The sequence below is a fragment of the Megascapheus bottae genome, chromosome 13 (genome assembly GCF_031878675.1).
Source record: "Megascapheus bottae isolate mThoBot1 chromosome 13, mThoBot2.hap1, whole genome shotgun sequence".
NCBI classification, from domain to species: Eukaryota; Metazoa; Chordata; class Mammalia; order Rodentia; family Geomyidae; genus Megascapheus; species Megascapheus bottae.
Window position 1 is genome coordinate 58442492 of NC_143521.1, and position 18149 is coordinate 58460640.

Here is an 18149-nt window from a genome sequence, read left to right on the forward strand (position 1 = left end):
AAACACTATGCCCCGCACTCCAGGGAGCCCTCATGTGCCCCTGAGGCCCGGATGGGGCCCAGCGTCCAGCCCAGGAAAGCCGTACCTCGCCACAGCTCTGCCGGTCCCCTGCAGCATGGCTGACGTAGGGGGAGTAGGAGATCATGTCCGGGCGGTCGATGTTGTAGATGGCCTTGCTTTTGGGAAGAGCTGCCAAGTCCCTGTAGTCAAGGATCTCATCGCCAAGCTTCGCCTGGAGAGGAGAGAGCAGAGGCGGGTGGTGAAATCCTGGCCAGGGGCCAGTGCTGGAGTGGGGACCCTGGGGCCTCAGGCCTGGGGCCGGATTCGCACACCCAGCAGACCCGGGAGGGTGAGGCCGGGACTCAGAGCTGCAGCCACTTCCACGGGAGGCTTTGAGCATGTGTCTCATGCCCAGAGAGGAAACTGGCTTCCCCGCACAGGCCAGGGCCAGAGGTCAAGCCTGTGAACCGTCAGTGCAGGGCCTGCCGATGGTGAGACTCCGTCTGTAGTATGAAAACACACACACACCCAGCACACACATGCACACATGCATTGATATTTTCCCAGGCACACTTACACATGTTCCCACATATTACCTCGCTTGCTTGTATACCAGGACTCACCGCAAACTCCCATGTGTGTGGACACATATGTGGACACACATTCGTGGACACACATGTACACATACTTGCACATTCAGAACTTTTGAACATGTATAATGCAACAGCAAGAGGCAGGCATTTGAGAGAAGGAGGGCATGACTTCAGCGTTTCACATGACTTCACTGGCCCACACTGGTCCGTGCTGGCCTGCTCTGGCCCTCACTGGTCCCTGCTGGCCTGCTCTGGCCCTCACTGGTCCCTGCTGGCCTGCTCTGGCCCACGAGGGGTTCACTCACATGTACTCAATGAGCACGGGCTGGTGTGCACCATTGCACTTCTCCAGTGCTGGTCTGGGTCTCGGTGTTTCTCTGGGGAGGCCCACCTGGCCCACCTGGCTGCTCCTGGCTCTGCCAGCTGCCTCCGGCCTCCTCCCACCCCCCTCCCCAGCCACCAAGCTGCGTACAGTACCTCCTCAGCCCCGCCCCCCACTGGTGTGCTCAATGGCTTGAGTCGTCCCTGGAGGAGGCACAGCCCTCCCGAAAGCCCTGCCTCTGCCCGCAGGTCTTCAACACAGCAGCCTCACAAGGCAGGGGGACACGTCCTGGCCAAGCCTAACAGACGATGGAGATGCCATCCCCAAGGACTTCTTGCCGGGTCCTCTGGGGATGTGTGCTGAGCCGAGCCTCGGCGAGCCCTGGGCGGTAGGCCCCGAGGGTCTCCCAGGCTACTGCTGAGCTCCAGGGCTAAGAGGGAAGACCTTTCTCCTGAGCACACAGCCAGGCTGCCATCTCACAGCGGCAGGCGAGCCTCCGAGGAGGCACCCGAGAAGGGTCATGACAGACCTCAGCAGCCAGGGAAGACTGCTCCTTATCAGTGTCTGCTAGAAGAGGGGACAGACATGACCTAGGTAACCCAAGGGCCGACAGGCCAGGAAACAGAATGCAGGAGAGGTGACACTGACCCAGCAGCAGTGTACTTACAACCGGACATATGGAATTATAACCTTTATACAACGACTTAATCATTATAGTAATAATCATAACAATAAAAAGAAGTAAGGGCAGGCCCCGTGCCCGGGCCCTCGCCTGTAAATCTAGCTACTCTGGAGGCTGAGATTTGAGGATTATAGTTCAAACCCAACCCGGGCAGGAAAACCTGGGAGACTCTTATCTACAATTAACCACCAGAGAAGGGGAAGTGGCCCGAGGCTCAATGTAGAGCTCAGAGACAGCACCCTCGTCCTGAGTTCAAGTCCCTCAGCCGATAAAAAAAAAGAGTAATAACAACACCTCTGATTTCTAATCCTACCACTCAGAGGTAAAGGCTAGCACAACTTTCCAATCGTTTTTATACCTGCGTGCGTGCACACGCACATCACACACAGTCTTTGACGACCACAAGATCGCAGGGGCTCTGCTGCTTCTGGTGGGAGGTGCTCTCTGCTTATGAGGACACTTCCTGGGTCTCGTTTCCCCCTCTCGCCCACACATGGCTCTGTGCTGGGCGCCTCAGAGCTGTGCCACCCCCTTACTGTGGCCTTGGGTGACAGTTCTGCCCTGGACCTCTCAGAGCCAGCACCACCCCCACTCCCAGTGTGGCTGTGGGGACAGTTCTGCACTGTGGGTCTCGTGGATGGGTAGATGACTGCGAAGAAAAGGCCCAGATCAGGTCAGTCAGGCATCCGTCTTTCAGGGGGTTGAATCACCCTCCCAGTCCGCCCATTCCTCTGCCCTGGGCAGTGACAGGAATATGTCCTTCCTGCGCCACAAGCTTGGTGGCCCCTCCCTCACGCCCCTCTCCATGTCCACAGAGGCCCCACACTCACGTAGATCACGCGGCTCGGGGACCCGGAGGTGCTGGAGGCAGGCGCAGAGATGACACTCTCGGAGGAAGTTCTGGTCTCCTGGAACAGAGGGTAGAGACTGAGCCACAGGGTGTCAACATCAGGAACCTTCCAGACGCAACTAGCATGTACCAGCAGAAACGCTAGCACAAGTGGTTCTCCTCGTTGATTCTCAGGATGGACACACAGGCTTGGAGAAAGGACAGGAAAACGACACCCAGACAGCACAGAGGTCACAGCGATGGGCAGGCACAACACCCCCTGGGTGGCTGGGAAGGTCTGAGTGTCTAGGGAAGAGGCGCCCTGCCCCCGGCCATCCAGCTGCAGAGGCTCCTGTCCAGACCCTAACCTGATACCCTTACACCTCCCAGAGCCAAGGATGGCGGCTCTGGTTCTCACACGCCTGCACTTGGCCCTCGAGCACTGCGACCCTCGTGGTCATGCCCTGGGCCTTGTCCTGGCCTTTGCTGCAGCCAGGGGCGGGGGGGGGGCAGGGCAGGGCAGGGCAGGCCCTTCCCCCAGGGCCCCGTGCCTTCTACTATAGAAGAACACCCTCCACTCGGGCGACCTGCACTTCAGAAGCTGCAACCCGGGCTTCCCTTCACGGTGGCCCACGCCCTCCACCGAGCCTGCTCTTCAGGCTCCAACACCCAGCAGACCCTTCCCCCCGACCCCCACCTTGGCTATGCCTTCCTCTCCAGCTTGGAGTCCTCAGTCTGCAGCTGTGCTAGGTACCAGTGGCTGAGTTGGGTCCCCCCAATTCCTAGGTTGAGGCCCCGGAACCTTCAAGACGGGGTCTTCACAGCACCCCTAAAGCAGGAGGGGGCCTGAGGGTGGCCCCACTGACTGGCCAGAACGCAGACCACAGAAGCACACAAGAAAATCATGGAAGGACATGGGGGGAGGGGAGGGGGAGAGGCCAGCTACACCCAAGGCTGGCCTCAGGGACCCCTTGGTCACCCAGGATCTCAACCTGCAGACATGAGAGTCCATCTCTGCTGTCCACGGCCCCAGGCTATGGGCTGGTGTCTTGCAGCCTAGGAGAGGAGCAGGCTGTGTCCAGAGCCTCTGCCAATAGGACTCCAGCAGGGGCAGGCGGACACTAGGACCAGACATGGCCACAGGTGGCAGGGGAGGCACAAACCTGCAGAGCCCAGGGCATGGCCCCGGGCAGGCCTGACCGCAGACGGCTCCGCATCTAGGAGGGACAGAGGAGGAGGGGTCGCACAGGCTGCTCCTCACACTCCCTTCCCTGTGCTCTGCTTCCAGCTTTGTGGGGGCCGGGGGTGCAGACCCACGTCATGTCAGCGAGGCAAGGGGGGCAGCGTTGGGGCGGGAAGACTGGAGTTGCTCTGACTTCCTCCCCGGGAGCTTCCCAGAGGCAGCCAGCAGCGGAAGCCAGCACTGCCAGCCCCCACCCTGACAGAGCGGGCCACGGAGTCACCCAGGGCCACGGCTCACCCAGGGCCGTGTCCAGGCTCAGCGCTTGCCTCCCAGCCTTCCAACCTCCCAACTTGCCTCGTCCTGTCCCATGCAAGCTCCTCCTGCCTCAGGCCCACCTCAGAGCCCGGCCTGGGCCCCCCACCTGAACAGCCTGGGCCCCCAAAGCCACCAGTGGGCTCCTTCCAGGAGGTCCCCTCTGTGGGATTTGCTGGGCCCTTGGCTCCTTCAGGGGTCCCCCAGGCATGGGCTCAGGCCCCAGCCTCTTTGAGGGCAGCAGTGCCCAGGGTGGAGGTCTAGGCACAGAATGGGTTATAGCTCCATGCAGCCATGCGAGATGAGGCAAAATCCTGCTCTCCTGGCTGTGGAGAACACAGGTGGAATCTCTGAAGACCATGGCGCTGTGGTTCCCAGGGGCAGATGATGCTGGCCCCGGCTCTGACCCCCCATCCCCGGCTGCAGAGCTGCCGGGGAGGAGCTCACAGCCCGGAGCTCCCTCAGTCCCACTGTGCCTCCCCGCTCCCCCCAGGCCTGCCTGTCCCGTGGTCCCTGTGGTCTGCTGTCTTCTCTTCCTACTTCGCCGCCTGTTACTCTCCTCTTTCTCTTCTTCCTCTCGCTGCTTTCATCCTTCTCTTCCTCCTGCTGCTCTTTCCAGCTGCCCTGGACACGGGACTGCCCTGACCTCCTCCTTTCTCTGAGCTTCTCCAGGTAGGGAGCAGCCACCTTGTTGGATAGTGCTAGGCTTCGTTGCCAGAGACCTTGGCTTGAGCTCTGTCCTGACATGTTGCTCGCTCCAGACACCAGAGATGTGGCCTGAAAAGGGCTGTGCTGAGCAGAAGTGTCTGGCCTAGGTATGAGATGCTGGCAGGAGTTTCCACAGCACTGCCCAGCCCTCTCCTGGCTCCAGGAGCTGTGCCTGCTTCTGCCTCGGGGCCTTGGCACCAGTGGCTGGCCCTCTCAGAACCCTCCTTCCACCCTTCCCACGGGGCTCCATTTCTTTCCTCAGCTCTCAGCTCTGAGCGTTTTGGTCTGGAGCCCTTTGGAGCTGGCCCTCCAGGGCACTCCCAAGTTTCTGCTGGTGTGCCTGCCCCATCCGTCATGGTGCTACGGGCCAGAGAAGCACGGACGGTCCTGGAGCCCCAGCTCTGGGGGGGCCACCCCCACCCTGCGTCAGCAAGATCTGCTCTGTACCCTCTCGTTTCAGGAGGGCTTGTGGTTCTTTGATTCGCTTTGTCCCTCCTGCTCTCATCTTCCTCCTGCCATTTCCCTCTTCCCCCCTGCAACTTTATTTAGGAAGCAGCTAGCCACCCCTGTCCATTTCAGGAGGAGAGCAGCTGGGCCAGGAAGGTCAGGCCTGGGGCCTGGAGTGGGAGCTGAGGGCCGCACTGGATCAGCTGACCCATGACTGAGCAGACAATCACCTGGGAATGGAGCCCCTCCTAGACGCTGCCCCCCACACCTCCCCCCAGCTGTGTCCCCTGTCCTGTCGTCAACTGTGTCCCTGGGTGCTAGTCCTCTGAAGGCTGCAAATCCCCCCGCTGCAGACCTGTCCACCCACGGTCCACGGCGGTGCCCTCATACTGCAGTGTGTCTCCAAAGTCACCGCTGTCCTCTGGCACTAAGAATGTCCCCGCTACCAACAGCTGCCGGCCAGTACCGACCACTGTCTATATCCGCTGCATGGCTGAGGCCCCGGGGCTCTTCACCCTCCACCTGCATCCTCGCTCTCTCAACCTGCCTGTTCACCCCTCAGCTCCCCCCTCTGCCCGGCTGCCCGGTCCCAGCCTGCGGAAGCTGGCCAGCCCTCTGTGTCACATGACAGATGCAGGGGCAGGCACACTCAAGGAGAGAGCAGAGACGAGTCAGCAGAAGATAGCACCCACCTTGCTTTTGTCTTCAGTCCTGGCTGCCTGCCGACATGCTGGGTGCCAGATGGAGGAACCTGTGGACACATTTCCAAGAGGCAGAGCTTAGAGACCCGGCCCCGCCTTGGGCTTGTGTGAGACATCACAGGAAGGAGCTGTGGCCCCAGTGTGGACACCAGGCGCCTGTGCCTGTGGCAGATGGAGGCAGATGCAGGGAGCCCCTGCGCAGGGCAGAGGCGGGGAGCTTCAGAGAGCTTCAGGCCCCCGGCGGCCATGAAGAAAGAGGCTGTGTGGAGGGCAGCTATGGTCCGGCGAGGGGAGGTTGGGGTAAAAACTGAGACAGCTGCCAGCCTCAGGATGAGGGCTATGGGCGTCTGGGCTTCTCAGCCAGGTGCTGGTATATTCCACAGCGTGTGAGGCATGAGGGCCCGGCCCATCCCCGCTCCAACCTGCTCAGCTCTCTGCATGCCCGTCACGAGGTCCTCATGCAGCCCACCGTGTGGCTGACTGAGTCCCCTTACCCTGCCCCTGCTCTTCTGGGGATATAGGTTTATTTCTAAGCCGCCCCTCACGCTCCCCTATGGTGGGCACGCAGACTCCTGACCCCAGTATGAAGATTCCTCGGGGCCCACGGGGAGTGGGGCAGCCCCCCCAAATCCATCCTCACCAGTCAACAAGAGACCCGTTTCTGTGACTCTCCCTGCACAGCAGTGCGGTCTCTCCTGTCCTGTCACCCCAAGAGGAAGGGGGCATCTGGTTGTTTGAGTCCGGGACCCTTGAGGGGAGCTGGCCCCCCTGGGTTTACCAGCAGAGGCTCTGGTGGAAAGGTTGATGAGGCCCCAGGGACCCTGCCTGCCAGAGCAGCTCTGATGGCAGCAGGAGTGCCTGCGGAAGATGCCCTCACAGGGCTCTGGCGCTCAGGGAGGCCCAGCGTGGTCCTGGCTCTGTGTTCCCCGAGCAGAGCTCAGGTGCCAGCAGCCAGGCCCGCCCCGCCATGCAGTGTGGAAGCCCCAGGTCCAGGAGGGGCGGGGCCTGCCTCAGTGCGGGTAGCTCCGCACAGCCGCAGCATTCTGGGGGACCACCACGGAGATGGGGGCTGGTGGTAAAGAACATCTTTGTTCCCAGGACAAGGTCTCCCCTGATGCAAGCTGGCGTGTCCCAGCTCCTGTGACCCCTGCCGTCGTGCCTGGTGTTGGCTGGCCCGCCGTCTGAAGCCCCATTCACAGGGGGCAGCACAGGCTGGGCTCGTGCTGTGGGCCAGGTCCACAGATCCCCTTTCACACTCTCGGGCAGGGCCTGGGGACAGCAGGCGACAGTGGGGATGAGGCCATCCATCTGACATCATCTTCCAGACCCATCCTGGGACATTCCTTTGAGGTCACTCAGCACCCTGCCTGCAGATGGCACTAGCTGCAATGAGTTCTGCCCCTCGCCCAGCCTCCTTAGCCAGCGGACAAAGTTGCTCAAAAGAAGCAGCAGCTGATGTGGGCAGTCCTTGTGACACTCCCTTGCCTGGCCCCTTACCCACAGCCCAGCCATCGCTGGTCCTGAGCTGTCATTCAGTCACCTGCTGGGAGACCAGCAGGCAAAGCCCCACCCTCCAGCCAGCTCTGCCAGCTGTCAGCACAGCTCTCCCTCGTCCAGCCCAGCTGGCTCCCCACTCCCCGCCACCCTCAGAACAAGTGTGGGCCCCTGGTCCACGCCTGCCTGCGGGGGACAGGAAACTCTTCACCTCCTCCCCTGTCTCTCCGTCAGTACATCTAGTGCAACCTTCCACTGGCAGAACCTTTTAGGTCTGAGTTGGGGATTTGAACTTGGTACCTGCCGTTCTTACTCACTGGATGGTGTTCTACCAACAGAGCCACACCTCTACCCATCTAGATCTGTATTCTTGTTACAGTTCATGGTCTGTGAGTAGGTTCCCGTGAACTTCACTGGAAAGCTAGCTCTTCCCCCAAAGCTGTCCTTCGCTGATGCTGGGAGCCAATCCTTCCGGGGCTGGATAGGGAAATCTGGACACACCGCAGCAGCTGCTCCATACCCTCTGTCTATGCCGCAGGATGGCGCCGAGTGAGAAACAGCTCTCGCTGTGAGCCAGCGGCCTGCCTGGGGTGCCCTGGCCTGAAGCAGTGAGGGGCACCTCACTGTCTTCCTGTGAGCTTTGCTAGCATATGCCAGCACGCCTGGGGCCTTACCAATCCCGTTCACCCATCTCAGGCTGCCTGCCGCCCTTGGAGAGTGACACAGGCTTGACCAGGTGGCCCTATGTGCCTGCCACCTCCGTCGAGGTCACACCCAGCACGTGCTGTGGTGCGGCCGTGGCGTTTTCTTGACCAAGCAGTGGCCTTGCAGCCCTTACCTTGCAGGTACATCTCCTCGCCTTCCGCAAACATCTGGCCGCACCTGACGCATAGCGCGCATGAAGGGTGGTAGTGTTTCTCCCCGGCCTGCAAGGAAGTACAGCAGAGCACTGGACACCACACCCAGACGTCTTGCCTCACAGCGAGTGGAGCAGGGGGCCTGGAGTGCAAGCTGTCGGGGGTGCTGGCAGGGGACACGCCTGAGAGCCCAGCAGCAACCCCGGGAACTGGGGGAGCTGGAGGGCACCCCCAGGCCACCCAAGGCCCTGTGGGAAGGCAGGTGAGCCCAGCGGCACCCACCCACCATCTGGTCAAGGGGTGTAGCCGGCTCCATCCTGGGCATGGCTGCAGACAGGTCAGCTTCCAGGGAGGGCCTCTCCCCACACCCAGGCACTTCCTGGGAGAGGAGGAAGAGGAGCAGGAAGTAAGGAAAGGGGAGAGGAGGAGGAGGGAGAATCTTGTGTGTGTGTGTGTGCGCGCACGCGCGTGTGTCAATCGTGGGGCTTGAACTCTGGGCCTGGGCGCTGTCCCCGAGCATTCAGCTCAAGGCTACCGCCCTATCCCTTAAGCCAGAGCACCACTTCCAGTTTTCTAGTGCTTAATTGCAGATAAGAGTCCCATGGTCCTGGGCTGGCTTTGAACTGAGATCCTCTGATCTGAGCCTCCTGAATAGCTAGGATGACAGGTGTGAGCCCCCCCACCTGGCTTCAGTGGGGAGAATCTTACGAGTGTCTTCCTGGGTAGAGAGACCAGAAGGATGACATAAAAACATGATTTTTTGTATCTCTGTGATCTTCAGTTAGTTCAGTGAGTATTTTCTATTTTAATAATTCTTCCTCATGTTTTGTCAGTTTACGTGTTTGAGCTCAGGGCCTTGTGCGCCTGTTTCAGGCTTTCGTCAGCACTGGACTGCAGGCATGTGCCACGGGGCTTAGGCTCCCTTCTGTGGAGAGCAGCTCTCCTGAGTTTTTCTGCCCAGGGTATCTGGGCTCCAATCTCAGATTCCCAGGTGGACTGGGGGTGGCAAATAGAGGCTGAGAAGGGAGAAGGGAATCTCACTAACTTTTCTGCCTGAGCTGTCCTCAAGCTGTGATCCTCCTGTTTTCAGCCTCTCGATCATCTAAGATTACAGGAGAGAGCCGTAACACCTGGCTCATTTTGATCATTATTTGAAGGCCTGGGGGAATGGCTCCGCAGAGGAGCATGGACCTAGCAAGGCCAGCTCGGGGCTCACGCCTCCAGTACTCCAGACAGAGAAAAGAAAATACCTTTGAAATCGTTCAGTTAGATTACAAATAGTTCTACTGACACAACCTCAACAAATTCTATGGACTGGCTTATTCCTGTGTGGTAGCCAATCACTCCAAACCAGATCACACCAGAGCACTGAGAGGGGAGGAGCGGGCACGTGGCTAGATAGGGAGCTTGAAGCCTCAAGTTTCTCTCCTTCCTGAAGATGGACAGACACCTCACACTGGCTCCCGAATGTGCATGCTAACGAACCTGCCCCCACCTCAGAGGCCAGAGGTAGGGAGACCCTTCCTTCGCAAGCACCCGGCCTCTCACCCCCCACTAGACCCATCAGGATGGAGCTGCTCTGTAGGCAGGGGTGAGCTTGCCAGTCAACTCCTCCCAATTCCTGGGCAGGGAGCAGAGTCCTGCTGGCCCCAGGCCCAGACACCTGCCCCTTCACAGACTGCCCGTTCTGCTCTTCCAGCCACATCCTGAGGGCATTTGTCTCATCCCAGTGCCGCCTCACTAGCTACTTAGCAGTGATCCAGAGGACAGTGAGCCTCAGCTGTCGGGACAGGGCAGCAGGCACGCCTCACACCTTCCCCCTTCCCCAGAGGGACAATTACATCAGTGGACAGAGGATCATGTGGGATCATGAGGTCTGAGGGACAGACTGCAGAGCTCAGTGCTTTAGACATGAGGCCATCTGGAAACAAAATCACCGTCCTCAGCGGAAGACTCCCGCTTCTCAAAGAAGCTGGGCTGGCTGGGCATTCCCTGGTCCCTGACCTCTGACCTGCCCCACTGCCACCCCGCCAGGCACCCCGTCCACTCCTCACGGCAGAAGGCCTGATACAGCGATAAATGGACAGGGTTTCCACTCCCCAGAACGCAGGCCCCCGCCTCCACACAGCAGTGGCCACGCATGAGTGAGTCAGGAAGAAAACACCTGGGGACAGTTTCCAAAATGACAGGCTGCACCTGGCCTGATCACCGAGCATGGCTGCTGGCAGACCGGACACTTGTCTGAGGATTTCAGCAGCACCTCAGCTCCTGTAGAGAAGACAGAACCGCGGCTCTGACCCCTGTCCCCCGCCCCGCACTTGACCAGGACTGCCTGTCCACATGGCTCTGAGACCCCTGAGACACGTGACACACAAAGAGCATGAGTTCAGCAAAGACGCCCCACAGCTCGGAACAGACCTCGGAACCTGTGAGCAGCGCTGGTGCAGTGCCACGGCCGGTCCGCGTCGGAGAGGACCGCAAACCCAGCCAGGGCGGTCCCACCCAATCCTTCACCACACCATCACGCGGGTTCAAGAAAGGCTACGGAGCGCCGGGCGCTGGTGATTCACATCTGTAACCCTAGCTACTCAGGGGGGAGATCTGAGGATTGCCGTTCAAGGAGAGAAGGAAATGAACACATAAATGTTACTTCCACAAAATTATAGATTCTGATCATCAAAGGAAAGTACCAGTACAGTGAAAATAAAACCAAAGAATGGCAGAAAACAAACAAAAAACCTCTACACATGAGATAAGGGCGTGGTGTCCAAAATATATAAGGAGCTTCTATTACTCAACAACAGAAACACCCTCCGCCCAATTAGGACTTAGGCAAAAGATCTGAGTGGCATTGGAAAAGGTGTGATGACAAAACGCAAATCCAGCCCATGTCACCCCCACTAGGTCAACCACAGCAGGAAGGAAACTCCGTGGAACAGCCCACAGGACGGGACCCTCGCACACGGCACAGGCTCTCAGAAAGTCAACACAGAATCAACAGCAAGCCAGCGACACATTCCTCTGCATTTAAGAAAACGGAAGAGAACAGGAGAAATGACATGTCTACACAGAAACTCACAGGAGAGTGACACACCTCAGCTAAAAGGGGCAACAAGCAAGTGCTGGCCTGGGGGAGGAATCATGGCACATCACCTGGGAGCGTGGTGTGAGCTGTAGAAGGTGGGGGAGCCTCACCCCGAGACCATGGAAACAGAGAAAATGTCTAGAATCGTTGTGTGCTCAGAAGGGAGGCAGGGGGAGAAGAAAACAGAGTGAGTGCTCAGATGTGTGGGTCCTTTGGGGGTGATGGGAAAACTTTGGAACTACAGAAGACAGAACCTCAGTCCGTGGATGGCTCACAAGCCTCAGAACTGTACAATGCATTTTGTCCGGGCAGTACTGAGGTCAGGTCTCCGTGCTTGCCAGGTAAGCGCTCGGCTACCTGAGCCCCGCCTCCATCCAGACCTGCGTAGTTCACACAGTCAGGCCCCCGCGAGGAGAGTTCACACCCACGGTGTGAGGAGCAGGGCTGGTCCCTGGCCACTCAGAGGCACAGTCCACTTCTACCTGCACGAACGGCTGTCCTGGACGGGTTCTACCTGCCCTTCAGTTCCAGATGAGGAAACTGGGGCTGGGGAAGGCAGGAGACTCATCCAAGGCCTGGACACAGAGGGTAAAGGAGTAGATGTCAGGCTCTTTCAGAAGCGCCTTCTGGACACTGTCCACAGCCTTGACCTCTGGGGACAGCAGTGGCTGAGCCCTGCAGGCCACAGGCTCGCTGAGGACAAGAGCCTGTTCATACCCTGTCCTGTGCCATGAGTGGGACCGGGGTAAAAAATGGCGGGCTAGTTCTACCCAGGCTGGGGTAGACAACTGGGCTCACTCCTGGGGACAGCTGGGGACAGGGCTATCCCTCTGTCCTACCCACAGTCTCTGCTGGAGACAGGAGGAACTTCAGAGCCAGTGAAAGGAGACGGTCAAACCTGTCCTTGCTGCTGGAGACATGTCCCTCACCACTGCATCTGTCTCGCAGAGGGCGTGTTCTGGTCACCCACATGGAAGAGGTTGCTGGCCAGGACCCCCCGGAAAGGCCTACCCCACAAGCAGGGGCTTTGGTGCTGGGTATTGTGCTGTCACCTCAGCTCCCACATAGGCTGAGGGCCCAGGCCTTACCTTCCTGGGGCTCGAGATAGGTGGGATCAGAAGAGTACTTGAAAAGCCAGAGAGATTTTGCAGGGTGTGGTACCATGCTGAAAAATGGCTGTCATCTCCCAAGGCTGGAGAGAGGTGTGAGTGCAAGCCCCTGCTTCCCGGTGAGGACCCCCTGGCCCCCCGCAGCCCCTGGGCCCTCGCTGGGAATTCTCCCCACCCCAGCTCCCAGCAGCCCCTGCATCCTGGCTGCCTCCCCCCCATAGCCCCTGGTAGTCCCTGGCTGCCCCCCCCCAGCAGCCCCTGAGCCCTGGCCGGTGTCTCCCCATAGGGCAGGCTGCCATCGAGAGCTCAAGAGGACAGCTCCTGGCGGCCATTCACTCTCAGTCTGACCACTCACTGGTCAAGTCCCCAGATGCCCCTTGGAGCTTTCACACCTGAATTCAGATCTTGTGTAAGTCATTATCACCAGGGTGCACAGAGAAACTCAGATGTGCTAAGGAGAGAGCCAAGACCCTAAGCAGGGATCATGCAACCCAGACTATCTGGTCAGGGCCAGTGGCTCCCCAACACTCTTCCCCCGACACCCCAACTTCCTCATGCCCATAAAGCCCTGGGGGAGGGTCACCACACGGGGGGGAGGGGACTCTAGAGCCCCACCTCCATTGTCCTGTGTTCCCTCCCCACTGACCCCCCAGGGCTCCTCCCAACTCAGGATCTGCAGGAGCGTGCCTGGCCCCCCTGTCACCCCCTCACCTCCCCCTGTCCTCAACTCCATTTAGAAAGGCAGACAGAGAACGGGACCCACTGCCTGCCCTTTCTCCACAACCACAGCAGTGCCCCAGCCAGGGAGGCGGCCATGAAAGGTGCTCCAGAGGAATGACATGGACCAGGAGTCACCCACGAGCTCCCGCAGTCTTGAGAAGGTTCAGGGCACCTGCCACAAGACAGCTGGCCGGCGCCCCACGTCCTTGGTGCCAGCTTCCATATAAGGGAAAGGGCCAGAGGCCATGTGGTGCTTGGGAACTACAATGTGAAGCAGGCATGTGATGAAGGGGTTAGTGGTGTGTGACCAGGCGTGAGCAGGCATGCACTTGTGTGTGTGCGTGTGTGTGCGTGTGTGTGTGTGCGTGTGTGTGCGCCTGTAGGTATGTGTGTGCACACATGAATAGAAGTGTGTGCATGCATGCATGTGTATGTGTGCCTGTGTGTACGTGTACATGTGTGTGTCTGTGCTCATGTGTGTGTGTCATGCATATGTGCAAAATTGATTGTGTGCACATGTCTATGTGCTCCGTGTAAAAGCTTTCATTAGGAGTGCCTCGCTTATTCTGATAAGCAAGTGATTCTCTGAGTGTGCTTTACATAAGACACTTATTCTGAGAGGAGAGAGGGAGAGAAAGGGAGGGAGGGAGAGGGAGAGGGAGAGGGGCAGCTTGAGAAGCTGACTTCTCTGTCCTCAGGAAATGAGTGCATGTGTTTGGAAGCTTGGCTATTTTCTGCCAAGGATGAAGATGCACGTGGTGAAGAGGAGAAGAGGGAGGCAGGAAGCGGGGAGAATAGTGCCCTAGGAAGGTAGGAGGAGTGAACAAGCCGCCTGTCCTCACAGGAGGTGAGAAATGGAGATGCCACCTGGGCAGTCCAAAAGGGTCTGCTTGGTGAGGAGGTTAGGAAAGGAAGTGGGCATGGAACAAGAGAAGAAGCAAGCGAGGAAGGAATTAGTGGTCCCCAGGGGATACTGGACTTCTGGTTACCATGGAGACAGCATGTGCCAGGCAAGGGAGGCCCAGACCTTGGCACTACCAGGGTAAACAGCCGGCAGAGCTGGTAAAGATCTCCCCCCCACACACACATTTATCCCACCTCCACAGGAGGCTTCCAGATGCTGCTGAGAGGAGAACAGACAGACAGGTCTAGGGGACCTGAAGGGCGAGCACAGCCAGGACCCCCACCTTCGACACCTGTCCCCTCTCCCCAGTCTCAGCTGAGACGAGCGTGGTCATCAGCACGCTGCAGCTCTCTGTGCAGCAACTCCAGTGCACCCGGAGCCAGGCCTGCAGCCCCAGCCAGCGCCCCGCACGCCCCAGCCAACCCCCCACACACCCCAGCTGTCCATCTCAGCCCGCCTAGAAAGGGCTCCATCCATAGAGTGGGCTCCTCAGGTGAGCTCAAGAGACAGCAGGCAGCCGGCAGGCAAGGGAGAAGGGGGAGCCCTCCCTCCACAAGAATGCGCACTTCACAGATGGGGCGCTGCTGCTGTTGGCACCCCGTGCCTAAGATGGCCCTGTGCCCACCTCACACAGGCCTGGTGCAGGCTGGGATCCTGGGATACACTCCCACCTAGGCACCAGAGACGTCCTGGGGGCTGTCAGGGCAAAGGAGGAAAGGTGGAGTCCTCGCGCCCAGGGCCTGCCCCACGGCCTGCCACACCCGCTCCTGTGCACCCCCCACCCCAGCCTTGCTGGGCCTCCTACCTGCACAGCGCCCGGGCACCTGGGCCCACTCTGACCGCCTGGCGGCACAGCCCCCCTCCAGAGTGTAAGCCCGGAGCACGGGCCCCGGGGACGCTGCCCTGGCCCTCTGCCAGTGCCCAGACTGGTTTTTTTCCTTGCTTGCTCCTGTTGCAGCAGGCAGCTGGTTGCCAGCTCGTGGGGCTCACGGCAGTGGTGGGTTCCTCCTGCAGAACCAGCTCCTCCCCACCTCGCTCCCTCGCCTGCCTCGCCTCAAGGAGGAGGCTCAGAGCGCTGCAGAGCCCACAGCACCACTCAGCCTCAGCTGCCACCACCGCAGCACACTTGCCTGCTGGCACAGGCAGACAAACGTGGGGAACTTCCCACCAAGGCCTTCACCCTCCACTGCAGACAGAGGAAAAACCCGGACTGCTCCACTCCCTGCAGCCAGAGTGGCCTTGTCGAGGGGCTGTGCACAGCACCAAATCCCAGTTCTGCATTTGGTCAGGGACTGCAGTCACAGGGCCCCCTTGCCTCTGTAACCCATCAAGGGGCTCACTGCTGACCCAACATAGGGACCCCTCCCACGTGCCCAGGCTGCTCTGGGCCTGAGGTCAGGGGAAGGCTGGTGCACTGGTGGGGGCCCCAACCCTAAAGACACATTAGCAGGCACTGTTTAAGGAAGATGGAGGGGCGTGGGAAAGGCACAGAGACCGAGGGCCTGAGCTGACACCAGCAGAGTCGTGGAGGGACAGTTATACTCTGTAAGTCAGGGGACCCCGCCTGGATGGTGATTTACAACCACAGGACGGAGGGCAGAAAGGGAGGGCAGAAATGCACACGTGTCATGATGTCAAGAAACGACGTTAGGTGGTGTTCCTTATCACAGTGAAGCTCTGGATAGGGCCGGGGGCTTGCAGTTCAGGCCTGTCGCCTCAACTACTTGGGAGGCTGAGAATTTTGAGACGGAAGTTCAAGGCCAGCCTGGACAGAAATGCTCCAGAAAGCCCCCCTTGGTGAAGAGCTGGACTCGGTGATGAGTGTCTCCTATCCCAGCCACCAGGAAGCCTCAGGCAAGGAGATCATCCAAAAGGAAGCAAGGCCATGGCTCAAAGAGCAGCAAAACTCAGGGCTGGAGACAGAGCCCGGACGCGAGAGCCTCTATGGACAACTGTAAGGACGGGCGGGCAAAAAGAAAGACCTGGAAAGGCTGCGACCAACGACGCGCGATGGTGCTAGCGCTTGGCCAGATGATGAAGCACAGCCTTAAATGTGTGCTTGTGAGCGGGGCACCAATGGCTCGTGCTTAGGTTCCCAGCTTCTCAGGAAACTAAGAGGGGAGGATCAGGTTCGAAGCCATCACCCAGTAGGAAATGAGACTCTTATCTCCAACTAACCAGAAAGAAGCTGGAAGTGGAGCTGTGGCTAAGGGACAACAACCAGATCCTGAGTTCAAGCCCCAGTACCTCAAGGGGGGGTTGGGGGAGAAGGAAAGAAAGGAAGAAAGAAAAAGAAAAAAGAAAAACGGCACTTGGAGGACCAAGTACTCAGAGAGGATCTAGCAGTCAGAGAGAATCCAGCCCAGAGAGAAGCCAGCCCTCAGAGACCCGGCCCCCAGAAGACCCAGCCCTCAGGGACCCGGCCCCCAGGAGACCCAGCCCTCAGGGACCCGGCCCCCAGGAGACCCAGCCCTCAGGGACCCGGCCCCCAGGAGACCCAGCCCTCAGGGACCCGGCCCCCAGGAGACCCAGCCCTCAGGGACCCAGCCCAAGGCCCCAGGTCCAGGGTAGCCTCTTACCTCCAGGGTGCGCCCGGTAATGTACTGCTCACAACCATCACAGCGGATGCCAAACTCCGAGTGGTAGTCGGCTTCGCAATAGGGCAGCCCGTCTCTGCAAGGAGACAGGAGGTCAGGGCGGGGCAGGGGACTCCCTGAGGTCAGGACACTTGATTCTTAAGATGTACACCTCTTACAGACAGGCCTGCTGTCACTGTCACAATGACAGTGTTGGCTTCTCCCACTCCAAGGACTCCCATTTCAGACAAGGCAGAGTTCACTGGATGCAGGCCACTGGGGTGTTACAAAGAGCACCCCTGTCCCAGAAGGAGAAACTGAGGCACGCAACTCAGAGGGTGATGAGGGACAGGGGCAGCTGCCGAGGCCAAACCAACCAACACAAGGCATAGAAAGAGGTGTAATAGCCGCCTCCTCTCCAGGCCCTTCCCATGGGGAGGCACGGGGAAACGCCAGCCAGGAGGGCAATGCAGGCATACCTGTCTCGGGACAGGCCTGGGGTGACAGGAATTCCAGGGTGAGGGCCGGGGCTGGCCACTCTTGGAGCCCAGGCTTCGGGGAGGTGTCCTCAGGCAGTGTGGAGTGAGCCCGTCACTCTGGGAGGTGCCTGAGTCCTGCAGCGCATTTCCTGCAGCGCATTTACAACCTGCCGTGGTCACTGCCATGGCTCACATGGGGCAGGGAAGGGAGGCGCCAAGCTCGCCAAGCGCCAGCGGCCATGGTCCTGCTGGGATCAAGGGCCACACTGGGTGAGCGGCGTAGCCTCTCTGAGCCCCTGCTCTGGGTGAGCGGCATAGCCTCTCTGAGCCCCTGCTCTGGGTGAGCGGCGTAGCCTCTCTGAACCCCTGCTTCCCCACTGGTCAAACAGAACTGCCGGAGAGGAGGTGCAGCCAGCGCCGACACCAGGGCTGTCCTGGCAGATGCAGGCTCGGCCCAGGGTGCTCTCACCCCTGCAGGCAAAGTGGCCAAGAGAGGAGGCACAGATGGGTCCTCAAGACCCACTTCCACTTGCAGCTACCAACCTCAGGCCCTGCTCCCCACGCAAACCCACATGGCAGCAGCGCCCTCGGAAGGCGTGCAGGCTACGTCTCCACGGCAACACCAGCGCTCCCGCCCACTCAGTTCCGGGATGGCTGTGGGGGCTGCTAAGTATCAAGCAGAGGCCTTGACCCCCCAGGGCCTCGTGGGTGCCCGAGCTGTCACTCCGCCCGGGGCCACGTGTGCCGGTCACCCCCACCTGTTGAGCTGAGATGGAGGCTGGCTGGCAGCCTGCAGTGAGGCACACCCAGGAGGGCGCCTGTCTCAGTGTGGGGACAGTGTGTTCTGAAGGCAGTGCAGGCAGGTGGTTGTCACGGTAGCTCAGGGTTCTGTGCCTGTCTCCTGGTCTCTCTGGTGTATCTTGAGTGTGCAAGGCCAGCGGTACATGGACAGGGTATATGCTTGGGCCTTGCTGAGATCTCTATGCATCTGTGCATGTGTGTGCACAGATGTGTGTGTGCCGATGCATACACAGCAGTGTTTGTGTGTGCACGCCTGCCTGTGGGCTGCACTGTGCTGAGTGTGAGTGTGTGTGTGGACTCGTGGGTGCTATGTTCTCGCAGCTCTGTCCCTGTCAGTCCCCTCCGTG

General features: G+C 59.6%; 1 protein-coding gene across 1 annotated transcript in view; it reads right to left on the minus strand.

Annotated features, from left to right (window-relative positions):
• The window catches only part of Ablim2 (actin binding LIM protein family member 2), a 100861-nt gene that overhangs the window by 39657 nt on the left and 43055 nt on the right, over nucleotides 1–18149 (minus strand). Inside the window, exons 6-10 of the mRNA XM_090343873.1 lie at nucleotides 16526–16619; nucleotides 8110–8197; nucleotides 5769–5827; nucleotides 2428–2505; nucleotides 86–232 (exon numbers count right to left, since the gene is read on the minus strand). Coding sequence (XP_090199999.1) covers nucleotides 86–232; nucleotides 2428–2505; nucleotides 5769–5827; nucleotides 8110–8197; nucleotides 16526–16619 — 466 coding nt within the window. The remainder of the gene's footprint in view (nucleotides 1–85; nucleotides 233–2427; nucleotides 2506–5768; nucleotides 5828–8109; nucleotides 8198–16525; nucleotides 16620–18149) is intronic.